Here is a 13,344-nt window from a genome sequence, read left to right on the forward strand (position 1 = left end):
GTACTTTTCCAAACACCAGATCCATGTACCAAATGCTTAATTCAATGCCATGGAACAGATCTAAGCTTAGTAGGGAGATTTTAGAGGAACAGCCAGTGGAGAAAAATAAGAGACAGGAAAGGATATCAGGTGACTTGAGGTGGAGGTAGGGAGGACAGGATCTTGCTGACTGTGGGATCTCTGATAGAAATAGGTGGGGTGCTTACGATCACTAGAAAGGCTGGATATAGTTTACTTTGAGTTTGTAAAGTAGAGCCACAGAAATGAGCCATCATCACATGGAATGAGTTTTGAAATATCAGAATGCTAGCACAAAATTATTGAGACACTGTTTAAACCATTCGTTCTCTGGGCACTTTGATGTTCTCATCTACAAAAATAGGAGTTTAGGTATATGAAAATGCACAATACCTAGAACAAACCAACTCTGAAAAAAAGAATAAAGTCGGGGACTTTCATCTCCCAATTTCAAAAATTACTGTAAAGCTACAGTTACCAAGATAGTGTGGTACTTGCAAAGGATAGACACATAAATAAATAGAACAGAAGTGAGAGTCCAAAAATAAACCCTTGCATTTGTGGTCAACTGATTTTTGACAAAGGTGCCAACATGATTCATTGGGGAAAGGAAAGCTGTTTTAAAACATGGTGCTAGGAATGTAAAAGAACAGAAATTATAACAAACTGTCTCTTAGACCACAGTGCAATCAAACTAGAACTCAGGATTAAGAAACTCACTCAAAACCGCTCAACTAAATGGAAACTGAACAACCTGCTCCTGAATGACTACCAGGTACATAACGAAATGAAGGCAGAAATAAAGATGTTGTTTGAAACCAATGAGAACAAAGACACAACATACCACAATCTCTGGGACATATTTACAGCAGTGTGTAGAGGGAAATTTACAGCACTAAACGCCCACAAGAGAAAGCAGGAAAGATCTAAAATTGACACCCTAACATCACAATTAAAAGAACTGGAGAAGCAAGAACAAACACATTCAAAAGCTAGCAGAAGGCAAGAAATAACTAAGATGAGAGTAGAACTGAAGGAGATAGAGACACAAAAAACCCTTCAAGAAATCAATGAATCCAGGAGCTAGTTTTTTGAAATAATCAACAAAATTGATAGACTGCTAGCAAAACTAATAAAGAAGAAAAGAGAGAAGAATCAAACAGATGCAATACAAAATGATAAAGGGGATATCACCACCGATCCCACAGAAATACAAACTACCATCAGAGAATACTATAAACACCTCTATGCAAATAAACTAGAAAATCTAGAAGAAATGGATAAATTCCTGGACACATACACCCTCCCAAGACTAAACCAGGAAGAAGTTGAATCCCTGAATAGACCAATAACAGGCTCTGAAATTGAGGCAATAATTAATAGTCTAGCAACCAAAAAAAGTCCAGGACCAGACAGATTCACAGCCAAATTCTATGAGAGGTACAAGGAAGAGCTGGTACCATTCCTTCTGAAATCATTCCAATCAATAGAAAAAGAGGAAATCCTCCCTAACTCATTTTATGAGGCCAGCATCATCCTGATACCAAAGCCTGGCAGAGACACAACATAAAAAGAGAATTTTAGACCAATATCCCTGATGAACATCGATGCAAAAATCCTCAATAAAATACTGGCAAACCGAATCCAGCAGCACAACAAAAAGCTTATCCACCATGATCAAGTGGGTTTCATCTTTGGGATGCAAGGCTGGTTCAACATACGCAAATCAATAAACGTAATCCAGCATATAAACAGAACCAAAGACAAAAACCACATGATCATCTCAATAGATGCAGGAAAGGCCTTTGACAAAATTCAACAGACCTTCATGCTAAAAACTCTCAATAAATTCGGTATTGATGGGACATATCTCAAAATAATAAGAGCTATTTATGACAAAGCCACAGCCAATATCATAGTGAATGCGCAAAAACTGGAAGCATTCCCTTTGAAAACTGGCACAAGACAGGGATGCCCTCTCTCACCACTCCTATTCAACATAGTCCTGGAATTTCTGGCCAGGGAAATCAAGCAGGAGAAAGAAATAAAGAGTATTCGATTAGGAAAAGAGGAAGTCAAATTGTCCCTGTTTGCAGATGACATGATTGTATATTTAGAAAACCCCATCGTCTCAGCCCCAAATCTCCTTAAGTGGATAAGCAACTTCAGCAAAGTCTCAGGATACAAAATCAATGTGCAAAAATCACAAGCATTCTTATACACCAATAACAGACAAACAGAGAGCCAAATCATGAGTGAACTCCCATTCACAACTGCTTCAAAGAGAATAAAATACCTAGGAATCCAACTTACAAAGGATGTAAGGACCTCTTCAGGGAGAACTACAAACCACTGCTCAACAAAATAAAAGAGGACACAAACAAATGGAAGAACATTCCATGCTCATGGATAGGAAGAATCAATATCATGAAAATGACCATACTGCCCAAGGTAATTTATAGATTCAATGCCATCCCCATCAAGCTACCAATGATTTTCTTTACAGAATTGGAAAAACTACCTTAAAGTTCATATGGAACCAAAAAAGAGCCCACATTGCCAAGACAATCCTAAGGCAAAAGAACAAAGCTGGAGGCATCATGCTACCTTACTTCAAACTATACTACAAGGCCACAGTAACCAAAACAGCATGGTACTGGTACCAAAACAGAGATATAGACTAATGGAACAGAACAGAGCCCTCAGAAATAATACCACACATCTACAACCATCTGATCTTTGACAAACCTGACAAAAACAAGAAATGGGGAAAGGATTCCCTATTTAATAAATGGTGCTGGGAAAACTGGCTAGCCATATGTAGAAGCTGAAACTGGATCCCTTCCTTACACCTTATACAAAAATTAATTCAAGATGGATTAAAGACTTAAATGGTAGAACTAAAACCATAAAAACCCTAGAAGAAAACCTAGGCAATACCATTCAGGACATAGGCATGGGCAAGGACTTCATGTCTAAAACACCAAAAGCAATGGCAACAAAAGCCAAAATTTACTAATGGGATCTAATTAAACTAAAGAGCTTCTGCACAGCAAAAGAAACTACCATCAGAGTGAACAGGCAACCTACAGAATGGGAGAAATTTTTTTCAATCTACTCGTCTGACAAAGGGCTAATATCCAGAATCTACAAAGAACTCAAACAAATTTACAAGAAAAAAGCAACCCCATCAAAAAGTGGGTGAAGGATATGAACAGACACTTCTCAAAAGAAGACATTTATGCAGCCAACAGACACATGAAAAAATGCTCATCATCACTGGCCATCAGAGAAATGCAAATCAAAACCACAATGAGATACCACCTCACACCAGTTAGAATGGCGATCATTAAAAAGTCTGGAAACAACAGGTGCTGGAGAGGATGTAGAGAAATAGGAACACTTTTACACTGTTGGTGGGACTGTAAACTAGTTCAACCATCATGGAAGACAGTGTGGCGATTCCTCAAGGATCTAGAAATAGAAATACCATTTGACCTAGCCATCCCATTACTGGGTATATACCCAGAGGATTATAAATTATGCTGCTATAAAGACACATGCACATGTATGTTTATTGCGGCACTATTCACAATAGCAAAGACTTGGAACCAACCCAAATGTCCATCAATGATAGACTGGATTAAGAAAATGTGGCACATATACACCATGGAATACTATGCAGCCATAAAAAAGGATGAGTTTGTGTCCTTTGTAGGGACATGGATGAAGCCGGAAACCATCATTCTCAGCAAACTATCGCAAGGACAAAAAACCAAACACTGCATATTCTCACTCATAGGTGGGAATTGAACAATGTGAACACTTGGACGCAGGAAGGGGAACATCACACACCAGAGTCTGTCGTGGGCTGAGGGGAGGAAAAAGGGATAGCATTAGGAGATACACCTAATGTAAATGATGAGTTAATGGGTGCAGCACACCAGCATGGCACATGTATACATATGTAACAAACCTGCACATTGTGCACATGTACCCTAGAACTTAAAGTATTTTTTTAAAAATGGTGCTAGGTCCGGGTGCGGTGACTCACACCTGTAATCCTAGCACTTTGGGAAGCCGAGGTGGGTGGATTGCCTGACCTCAGGAGTTTGAGACCAGCCTGGACAAAATGGTGAAATCCCCGTCTCTACTAAATTACAAAAACTTAGTCAGGCATGGTATCATGCACCTGTAATCCCAGCTACCTGGGAGGCTGAGGCAGGAGAATTGCTTGAACCCAGGAGGCAGAGGTTGCAGTGAGCCGAGATCATGCCACTACACTCCAGCCTGGGCGACAGAGCGAGACTCCGTCTCCAGAAAAATAAAAAGATAAAAATAAATAAATAAAAATGGTGGTGAGATAATTAGATATCCACAGGCAAAAAGATAAACTTAGACTCATACCTTAGACCCTCACACTATACATAAAAATGAACTCCAAGTAGATCATACACTTAAATGTACTAATAAGAGTTAAAACAATCCAAACTTTAGAAGAAAACTTTGGAGCAAATTTTTAAGATCTTGGGTTAGGCAAAGATTTCTTACAGATGGCACCAAAAGCATGGTCCATAAAGAAAAAACTGATCAATTGGACTGCCTTAGAATTCAATACTTTTGTACTTCAAAGATACCACTAAGAAAATGAAAAGACCAGCAACAGACTGGGAAAAAATATTTGCAGATCACATATCTGACAAAGTTCTTGTTTCTCAGCCCAGGCCTGCTTTGAGAAAGAGGCTCTAGTGTCAGTGGCAAGGGTGGGGTGGGGTATCATGCTTTTTACTTATAGCTTCAATGTACCACAAGAACTCTGAGACTGACTTAGGTCTTGTCTGAAGTATGAAAGTGCGAGAAGGTGCCATGCAGGCCAACACTGGATAGGGTACAATTAACGGGTCCAGGGGAACCAGGTTAGGAACACCAATAACAAATAGAGGGATATTTGATACTTTGCAACTTTGTCTAGTGAAAACAGATCTGAAGCCACTACTGAAACCTGGTTAAACTCTCACAGACAGAACAAAGATGGGCAATTTGCTAAATTGGGTCAACATAATCTATTCTCAGTAACAGTAACACAGGTAGCTGTGTTTACACAGAAATCCACAGGTCTGGATTTGAAGGCAGCTCCAAGCTTAGGATGCCAGTGCAGTTATCCAACATTTGGCACACACTGTTCTGCTAGACTAGTCTTGGGACAAATGCATTTTACTTCCAATGGGTCCCTTTCTTTCTGTTGCTTGTCTGAGAGGTAGAGAATGTAGGAATACGTATGTATATTGTGATAGTGTGTTTGCATGTAGGGATGGGAGTTTCTTTTCCTTACTTGTATTGCCCCGGGTGTTCATCTCTTCTGGTGTTGAAGTCCAGAGAAATTTTAGCATCCAGTCCAATTCCGAAGTAGTTGTTCATGACACATTTTTCTTTGAAGCGTCTGAAATTAATCAAAGAAGAGGACAGACATTGGTGCAAGAAAGAAGTGCCGCTATCATTGGGCATGAAGATGAATCTGCATGATGGAAAACCATTGAGGGAAGGCCCCCTCCACACTGGGCACTAACTATAACATTTTTGAGAGGCACATGTAGATATCCTTTTGTGTGAACAACTAGCTGATTAGCTGTAAGAGGGAGTGCCTAGCCAGTTGGGAAGCTTCAGTGGGATTGGAACTCATAATAAAGAAGCAGCATTCATGATTTTAGTCATCTTTGGAGGCCTCATATATGAGTGGTCCCTATTTTCTTCATATGCAGTATTAAGGGAAATACAGTCATTGGCTTATTCCTATAAAGAACTTTTGAATATCCTAGACACAAGCATGCCATGACAGTTAAGTCTGCACAACTGCTCTCAGTGATGTCTGACATCAAAGGGCAAAGTGACCACACATTTGGGAGGAAAGACTGATAAAAGAGGGTAGATATGTCCATAACAAAAAGCCAATTGTCAAGTTTCCTGTGTCCATCTAGGGTGCCAACATCAAAACCAGTGGTGTGCCATAGCCAGTTGGCACCAGCTCATGTAAACTGATTATGCATAGCTCTTTCCAACTCCGGATTCAATGGCATTGTATCAGTAATTTAAATAGGCCATGGTGGAAGGGTTTACACCATAAATGAATCAGGGCTTTCTCCCGCAAGAGAGCAGGTTGTTAAACACTTGCCAGTGCACTATTGATCAAAATTCATTAGGTAGATCCATGAGAGCTCAGACATAAATTTGAGCCAATGGTGAAGTGTGGGGGCAAGAATGTGGGTTGGAGACAGGAATAAAAATTGTTTTCTTAAATAAATTATTTAAGAAGACATAAATAATTGCTAACTGTGTCCTTTTGAGAAATTAAAATGGATACAGTTGAGCTGTTTAATCTTAGATTACTTTTTTATTCATTACTATACTGACCCTACATCTCTCACATGAGATTTGCCTCCCTCAGCCACAGTCCAGAGATTGGAGATTCTCTAACTAATGTCCAAGCTGATCTTCTTAATGGAACTCAGAATGAGTAAATGTGGCAGAACTTGGCTGCTGGGGATATTCTAAAGAGGGAGAACTGGTGAGACAGATGTCCTTAGATTTGTTGCCTAGTCCCCTAACTAATGACCATTTAGTTTTTAGTATCTTCAACCTTTTACTGTTAAGGGCAACAGTGAAAACAGCAAGTCCTCTGTAATAACAACAACTAACATTTATTAATTGTTTATAATAATACCAATAATAACTGCAAATGCATATAACACTTAATTATGGGTGCCAAGCACTACTCAGTGCAAGTACTTTTCACATATAAATGTAATAAATACGGCAAACCCATGATGCAAGTTCTACAATGGTCTTCATTTTACATATGAGAAAACTGAGGCTCACACTGGTTTAGTCACTTGTGTAGGTGACACAGCTAGTAAGTAAGGGAAAGGATTTGATTATGGATATCCTGAGATTGTGCTCTTAACAAGAGAAAGAAAGAAGCCATTAAACAGGGATAGAGTTAAATACTTACATAGATTCAGGTGTAAAATATAAGTGATCCAAGTTAAGGTTGTCTAGGTCCTCACTTTTGAGAGAAGATATAGCAGACAAAGTGCCACGACGAGAACCTAGACACAACAAGACATCACTTGGGTGTCGGATACAAACAAAAAAGCCCTTCCCCTCACTTGTATTTCACCCCATTTTTCTCTGTGGAGGCAAGGTCAAGCTCAATGACTTTCTCCTAGATAATATTAAGGGTTCTCATTCCAAAGAGGGATCCTCTTGGATGGATAGGGACTTCCACTGAGAAGAGAATAAAGCTGGGCTGCTTGCTTGCTGGCAGTGAAAACAGCTTCAAATCTTGGATTTCATCAGGCCAACCTCTTCAGTGTTCCTAATGAGGTCATTACTCTGGACATTGGCATGGGATCTTATAGTGTGAGTTTCTGGGAAAGAGGGAGGGGTAACTGCTGCAGGAGTATGGCTAAAAGAGGACGCATAAAAAAATACATACTTATTCTTTGGGAACTAAACAACAGTGACGAAGGCTAGAATAAGGGAAGAAGACAGAAAGATCCTTACGGCGTCGTGGGCTTGTCTGGTTAATATCTTCTGGGTCATCTTCCAGGAAGAAAGTTGAACTAAAGTTCTTAACAGATATTGTCTGTCTGCTTTCCTCATCCAGAACTATAGAGAAAAGTGGGAGGAAGGAAAGCAAAAAAGAAAGGAGGAAGGGAGGGAGGAAGGAGGGAGGAAAGAAAGAGGGAGAGAAGATGGAAGGAAAGAAAGATTAATTACACTTATTGAACATTTATTGAGCATCTATTTTGTTTAGTTAATGGGTAGATGATGGAGACTCCCATTTGACCATCACGTCTCCTCCATGATACTGTTTGTAGTCTCAGCTTACTTACAGTGTTGCTGTTTTTTCATATTCATGCCTGAGCTTTCTTTGTTTTACTGGTTACTCCTTTTTTTCTGTCACCCAGTACATGTGGTTGTGACTAGAAGTTTGTGGCTGTGGATTGGGGTATCAGCATGGGAAACCCTCTGCTCTTCTACCTCCATTCTATTAGTTGATTCACTTACATGGCTTCTGTCTATAATTGAACCTCTAGGACTGTGCCACTCTTTCACTCGAATGTCTCACTCCACATCTGGAACATTTGGGAAGTCTCTTTTCTTTCACCAGCCTATATGTTGTATAGCTGAGATGCTTAGTCTCAGCCTGTGTCAAAGCTCATAGGCTCAATCTCTACCCCTACCAGGGAGGTCTTTTATTATCTCATAGCCACAAGCTACACCTCTAAATCTAACATATATGCCGATGGAGCAGACTGAGGGTTGGTTGTGACAGTTATGGCTACATCAGTTTAATCTGATCCCCACTGCTTGGAAACTAATTATAGAAATAGAGGCAAATTGACTGTTTAATCCTTCCACTGTGCAGAAGGGAGATTTTTTTTCTTTCTAGGAAACTTGGCTGAGGTTGTACCTGAAGGTACCAAGGCAGGGCAAGGCACCATGACTAAAAGTCAAGGGCCAGCCAAACGGACTTCCTTGCTGCATAGGACTTCTGCTCAGTTCCAATAGCTTAGTTAGAACACACTCAGTCTTATACCACCTTCTGATCTGTTTCTCAAAGTATTGTGGGAAAGAAGTGGTCAGCAAAACATTCAATGAAGAAACTGAGGGAGTTGAAGAGTTTTCATTCTGAGTTGGGAAATTTGCAGACTGTTGTGAGCTCTGGGCAATGGCAATTATGCCAGAACTGTCAGGACCACTCTCAGGGCCCTTGTGCCTGATTAATACTGTACAACACATACAGAGATGAACACCATTTTCTTTCTAAAATAGTCATAGGCTCAGTGGTTGGAAAGAAACAGGAGCAGGAGGAAAAAAGTCTTATGGCTGGTGGTGGAAGCTGATAGAGCTTTGAACCAGGCCACTTAGCATCTATTAATATAATTGTATAGGATGAGTGTTGGTTTCCAAAAATGAGTAGCAGGAGTTGACTGTCTGGGAGATAGGAGGAGGCAAAGGGGCAGCTTAGCAGGACTGAGGTTTTTCAAATCAGTAGTCTGAATATTGACTTCGTATGCAATATGAATGCAGAATCTAGACAACTTTTTGTAGCAGAGTCAGATAGCAAACCTGGAGTCAGTGAGACCAGTAAGTCATCCTCTGGAACTTTTTCTTTCCCCTACCTCAGTCACTACAACCCTGGCCACCTTACCTTGTTCAACTTGGAATATGATGAGTTTCAAGGATTTCTGGAGATTCTGGGCCTTTGTGGCCAGCTCCAACTTGCACTTGGCTATGTGGTCTATTTGAAGAACGAAGGGCTTCCTATCTGCCTTGCTGCTGTCTGCATATACTGTAGCACTTTTCTCAGCAGAAGTAGCTGCTGCCTCCTCAGCCAGGACATCGATCAGGACACTGAGCTTATCATACATTAAGTCACTCTAGATAGAAAGGAAGGAGACAGGTCTTTGTTATGAGCGACCCATGCTTGAGAGGACAGAACGAGGAGTGGTGGTGATATGGGGAAGGGTAGAGAGGGGTAAGAGTTGTCCATAAATGCTGAGCATAGAAAACCACATTTGGGAAGATGAAGTACTTAGAGAAAGAAGTAGGTGGGTAGATGTGATGAGATAACCAAAGTGTGTTAGGAGATCAAACCCATATCATTTGTTTCAGAGTGGCCCCATGCATCAGTGTATATAGCTGAGTCTTTCTTGTGTCAAACTGGCCTATAAAACAATGTGTAACATGCAAACTTGAGGAAAGACAAACATTTCTGGATTTTTATGGGCATGCTCCTCTGGATATGCATGTGCCCCTGCTTAGGTGCTTGGTGGGTGTGTGTCTTTGTATGTGCGTAGGTTTGGGGACCTACATCTGCTGCATGATTTAAGGCCTTGATTCTTAGCTCCATCACTTAATAGTCTGTGATCTGAGGCAAGTTTCTTAACTGCTTTGTGCCTCCATATTCTAGGGTAGTTGTGAGGATTGAATACATTAATACATTAAAAACAGAACAGTCCTCGACACAGAGTAAGTGTTATATACATACATGTTGGCTATTGTTGTTAGAGGGGTGAATGTGAATGTATTTGTAGTGTGTATTCGTATGTACATACTTTCAAGCACGTTCTGGTGTACAGCCATGCACATACCTGCTTGATGTACACTTGTGTCTAGTTGTGGGCAGATGTTTGGCATGTACATGGTATGTGTGTATGCATGTAGAGGGCCATCCTTCATTTAGCAAAAGACGGAAGTTCAATGAGGTTGGACCTTCCTCATCAGGGAGGCTTAATAGCTGCTCCTCCTTTCCTTTCTTTTACAATTCCCAGTGAGAGGCATGTTTGTTTTTTATTCAAAAGGGGCCCCTGGCTGCTCCACAAAGAGTGTAAGACAAAAGGAATGGAAACTTACTTTCAAAATCACAGACACTATTGCTGTATTGTTCTGTTTTATCTGACCCCAGGCCTTTACAATATCAATCACAAAATCTTCCACGGCTGAACACAGGAATCTAGAAAGATAAGATAGATGGCACAATGTTACGTGAACCATGAGGCCCAGAGCCCTTCTCTCTTACGTCATCAGTCCCCATCTTCCTCCTGCTCCTCTCTCTCTCTTTCCTGATCTGTCCTCTCTCTCTCACCCTCTCCTCCCAGCCTTTTTCTCTCTGCTTTTTTTTCTGTACATATTGTGAAATATGTTCCATCCCTACTTTAGTCCAGTTTCATACCACTTCCCAAGTCAAGTACCTAAGAAAGCTTGACCAGCATTTCTTAGTACTAAATTCTGAATTTCCAGAAAAGAGAATTCACTTGGTCCAACTTGGGTCAGGTTTTCACCCAGGGTCAATCAGCTATGTTTCAAGGGCCCAGCTAATTTAGTACAAATGATTATATTGGGAGGACTCTCCCTGTGGGAAGTTTTTCTCAAAGGAGAGTGTAGTCGACTGGGCAGGAGCCCCCTAAGAAGTCCCAGGAAGAACAAATGACCCATATATTTAGAAGGGGGAATGTGTTCCTCAGGTTATGAGAAAGCAGCTATTGGTAGATATTACAGAGACCTTTCTTGATGTAAAAGATGGAAAGCAAGGTGTCTATACTATAGGAAGCTATGCTATGCTCTTAAATGGTCCATAATGTTGTGTTTCCCTACTATAATCCTCTTTCCAAATCTCTGGCTTGCAATTTTGACTTTTTGGAACAGCAGACGACTTCACCTCAATGCCATCTTTCTTTCCTAAACTTTTCATTCAGGGTGCTTGAGTTGGGAGAAATCTGATTTGGGAATATAAACATATATTCTCCTTGGCCTCAACACCCTCAGCTATCAAAATGAGCCCCATGTCTGACCTGGGAACAGCCCCAAACGATGAGAGCCAAAGGAAGACTGACCTGGTTGCGATGATCATCTCTGTGGGGTACTTGGCCTTCAGGATTTTGTTCAACTCGGTGGCTGCAGATTCTAAGTGTTGGATGGCAGCAGCCTAGGGGTAAAAGGAGTTCTTAAGCCCTGGAATCTTAGTACAGTAACACAGTGTGCTGCCGATCCTCATCCCCCGCAGCCTCATTGTTGCTTACTGACTCTACCAGCAACTCAACTGCCTCTCTAGAGATGATAATGATCAAATAATTCTTGTTGAAGGTCAACAGAGATGATCTTAGATCTATGGTCATTCGAAAAATTTAGATGTGTTTCATTTTCTCTTAATAATCACAACCTCCTATGAAGGAGGTACTATTTCTTTCATGTTTCAAATGAACAAACAATCTCATATTACATAGCTAGTAAGGAATAAAGATGGATTCAAATCTACATCTTTCCAATTCCAGAATGTAACGTCTTTAATAATATTACTACCAATAACAACAGCACCCACTTATATAGTACTGACTATGTGCCAGGCTCTGTTCTAAGCTACATGTATATTTCTTCATATAATCCTCATAACAACCTTATGAGATAAAGACTATTATTATCTCCATTTCACAGGCTGAGGCCCAGAGAAGGGAAAGACGATAAGTTTAGAGTCAGGATTCAATTCCAGGTAGTCTGGCTCTTGAGTCTGTGTTCTTAATTACAACTTCTACTCCTTCCTCTCTGTCACCCTTGACATTCAAACATCTACCAAGACCTGATAATTCTATTTTTTCAGTATGTCTCAAATGTATCCACTGCTATGCATCCCTGCTACCACTTTACCAGTCCAAATCATCATCATCTCTTGCCTAGACAATTACAAAATCTCCTAGCTTTTCTCTTTGCCTTTAGTCTTTTATTCCTTCAATTGTTTCTCCACATTCCATGGCACTCCTCTACTTAAACCCCTTCTCTTAGATAGCAGACTGGATAGATGACTGGATATGTGATAAAGCATGCATAGGAAAATGTTAGTAGTAGAACTACCATTTCAACTTTCATCAATGTAGAAATATTCATAATAAGATAAGAAAAAAAATCCTTCTATAATTCTTATTGCTCTTGGGATAAAATCCAAACTTCCTACTGTGGTTTATCAGGCCCTTCCTGGCCTGGCCCCTGATTACTTCTCTAGCCTCATCTTTAGTCAGTCTCCCTGAATGCCCCCTCCCTGGCCCCTATGCATCAGCCATTATGAATGTACTTCAGTTTCATGAATATTCCATGCTCTCTCTTGCCTTTGGAACAATACACGCTGTTCCATCTGTGTGGAAAAACCCTCCCCTTTCTTATTCTCCTGGTTAACTCTCTCTGGATCTCAAGTCTCTTCTGAAATGGCACTCCTCCTGAGAAGCTTTCCCTGAGTTCCCCAGACTCAGATAGATCTTCCTGCTATGTGTTCCCAACCCCCTCTACTTCCTTATGTACAAACACTCATACTACTTGACTAAAACAATTTATTTTTCCATCTCTTCAAGTAGACTATGTCATTCTTCTTTACCCACTAGCATATAAGAACATCTCCTAGAATAATATCTCACATAAAGTAGTTACTCTGTAAATATTTTGAGTGAATAATAAATGGGTGAATGAATTATATCCCCAATGCCTAACATAGTTCTTGGTAAACAGCTGCTGACTGACATGTCACCAACCCTCAATGATCTCATCCTCATCCATGGACAATGCAAACGCTTCTCTCTGGGTTTTGCCAATTATTTCACTGTGTAATAAAGATATTGGTTTGAATTACAGCTGGACAGTAGTTACCTCAAATCGTGGTACATCCATTTCAACCTGTCCTTTTAGCAGTGGGGTTTGTCTGGGAGTCTCACGAATCATCACACTCCATCTGAAATGAATTTCAAAGATGGGTATTTAAGGGTCTGTTTCATCACTGGT

General features: G+C 40.4%; 1 protein-coding gene across 2 annotated transcripts in view; it reads right to left on the reverse strand.

Moving 5' to 3' along the window:
• Positions 1 to 13,344, reverse strand: part of DGKK (diacylglycerol kinase kappa) — a 109,892-nt gene that overhangs the window by 15,527 nt on the left and 81,021 nt on the right. For both annotated transcript variants that reach the window (XM_005593586.4, XM_045383610.3), the window contains exons 12-18: positions 13,213 to 13,294; positions 11,418 to 11,509; positions 10,438 to 10,537; positions 9,233 to 9,461; positions 7,579 to 7,683; positions 7,025 to 7,121; positions 5,351 to 5,458 (exon numbers count right to left, since the gene is read on the reverse strand). In XM_005593586.4, coding sequence (XP_005593643.4) covers positions 5,351 to 5,458; positions 7,025 to 7,121; positions 7,579 to 7,683; positions 9,233 to 9,461; positions 10,438 to 10,537; positions 11,418 to 11,509; positions 13,213 to 13,294 — 813 coding nt within the window. The remainder of the gene's footprint in view (positions 1 to 5,350; positions 5,459 to 7,024; positions 7,122 to 7,578; positions 7,684 to 9,232; positions 9,462 to 10,437; positions 10,538 to 11,417; positions 11,510 to 13,212; positions 13,295 to 13,344) is intronic.

Source organism: Macaca fascicularis, chromosome X, assembly GCF_037993035.2.
Source record: "Macaca fascicularis isolate 582-1 chromosome X, T2T-MFA8v1.1".
Lineage (NCBI taxonomy): Eukaryota > Metazoa > Chordata > Mammalia > Primates > Cercopithecidae > Macaca > Macaca fascicularis.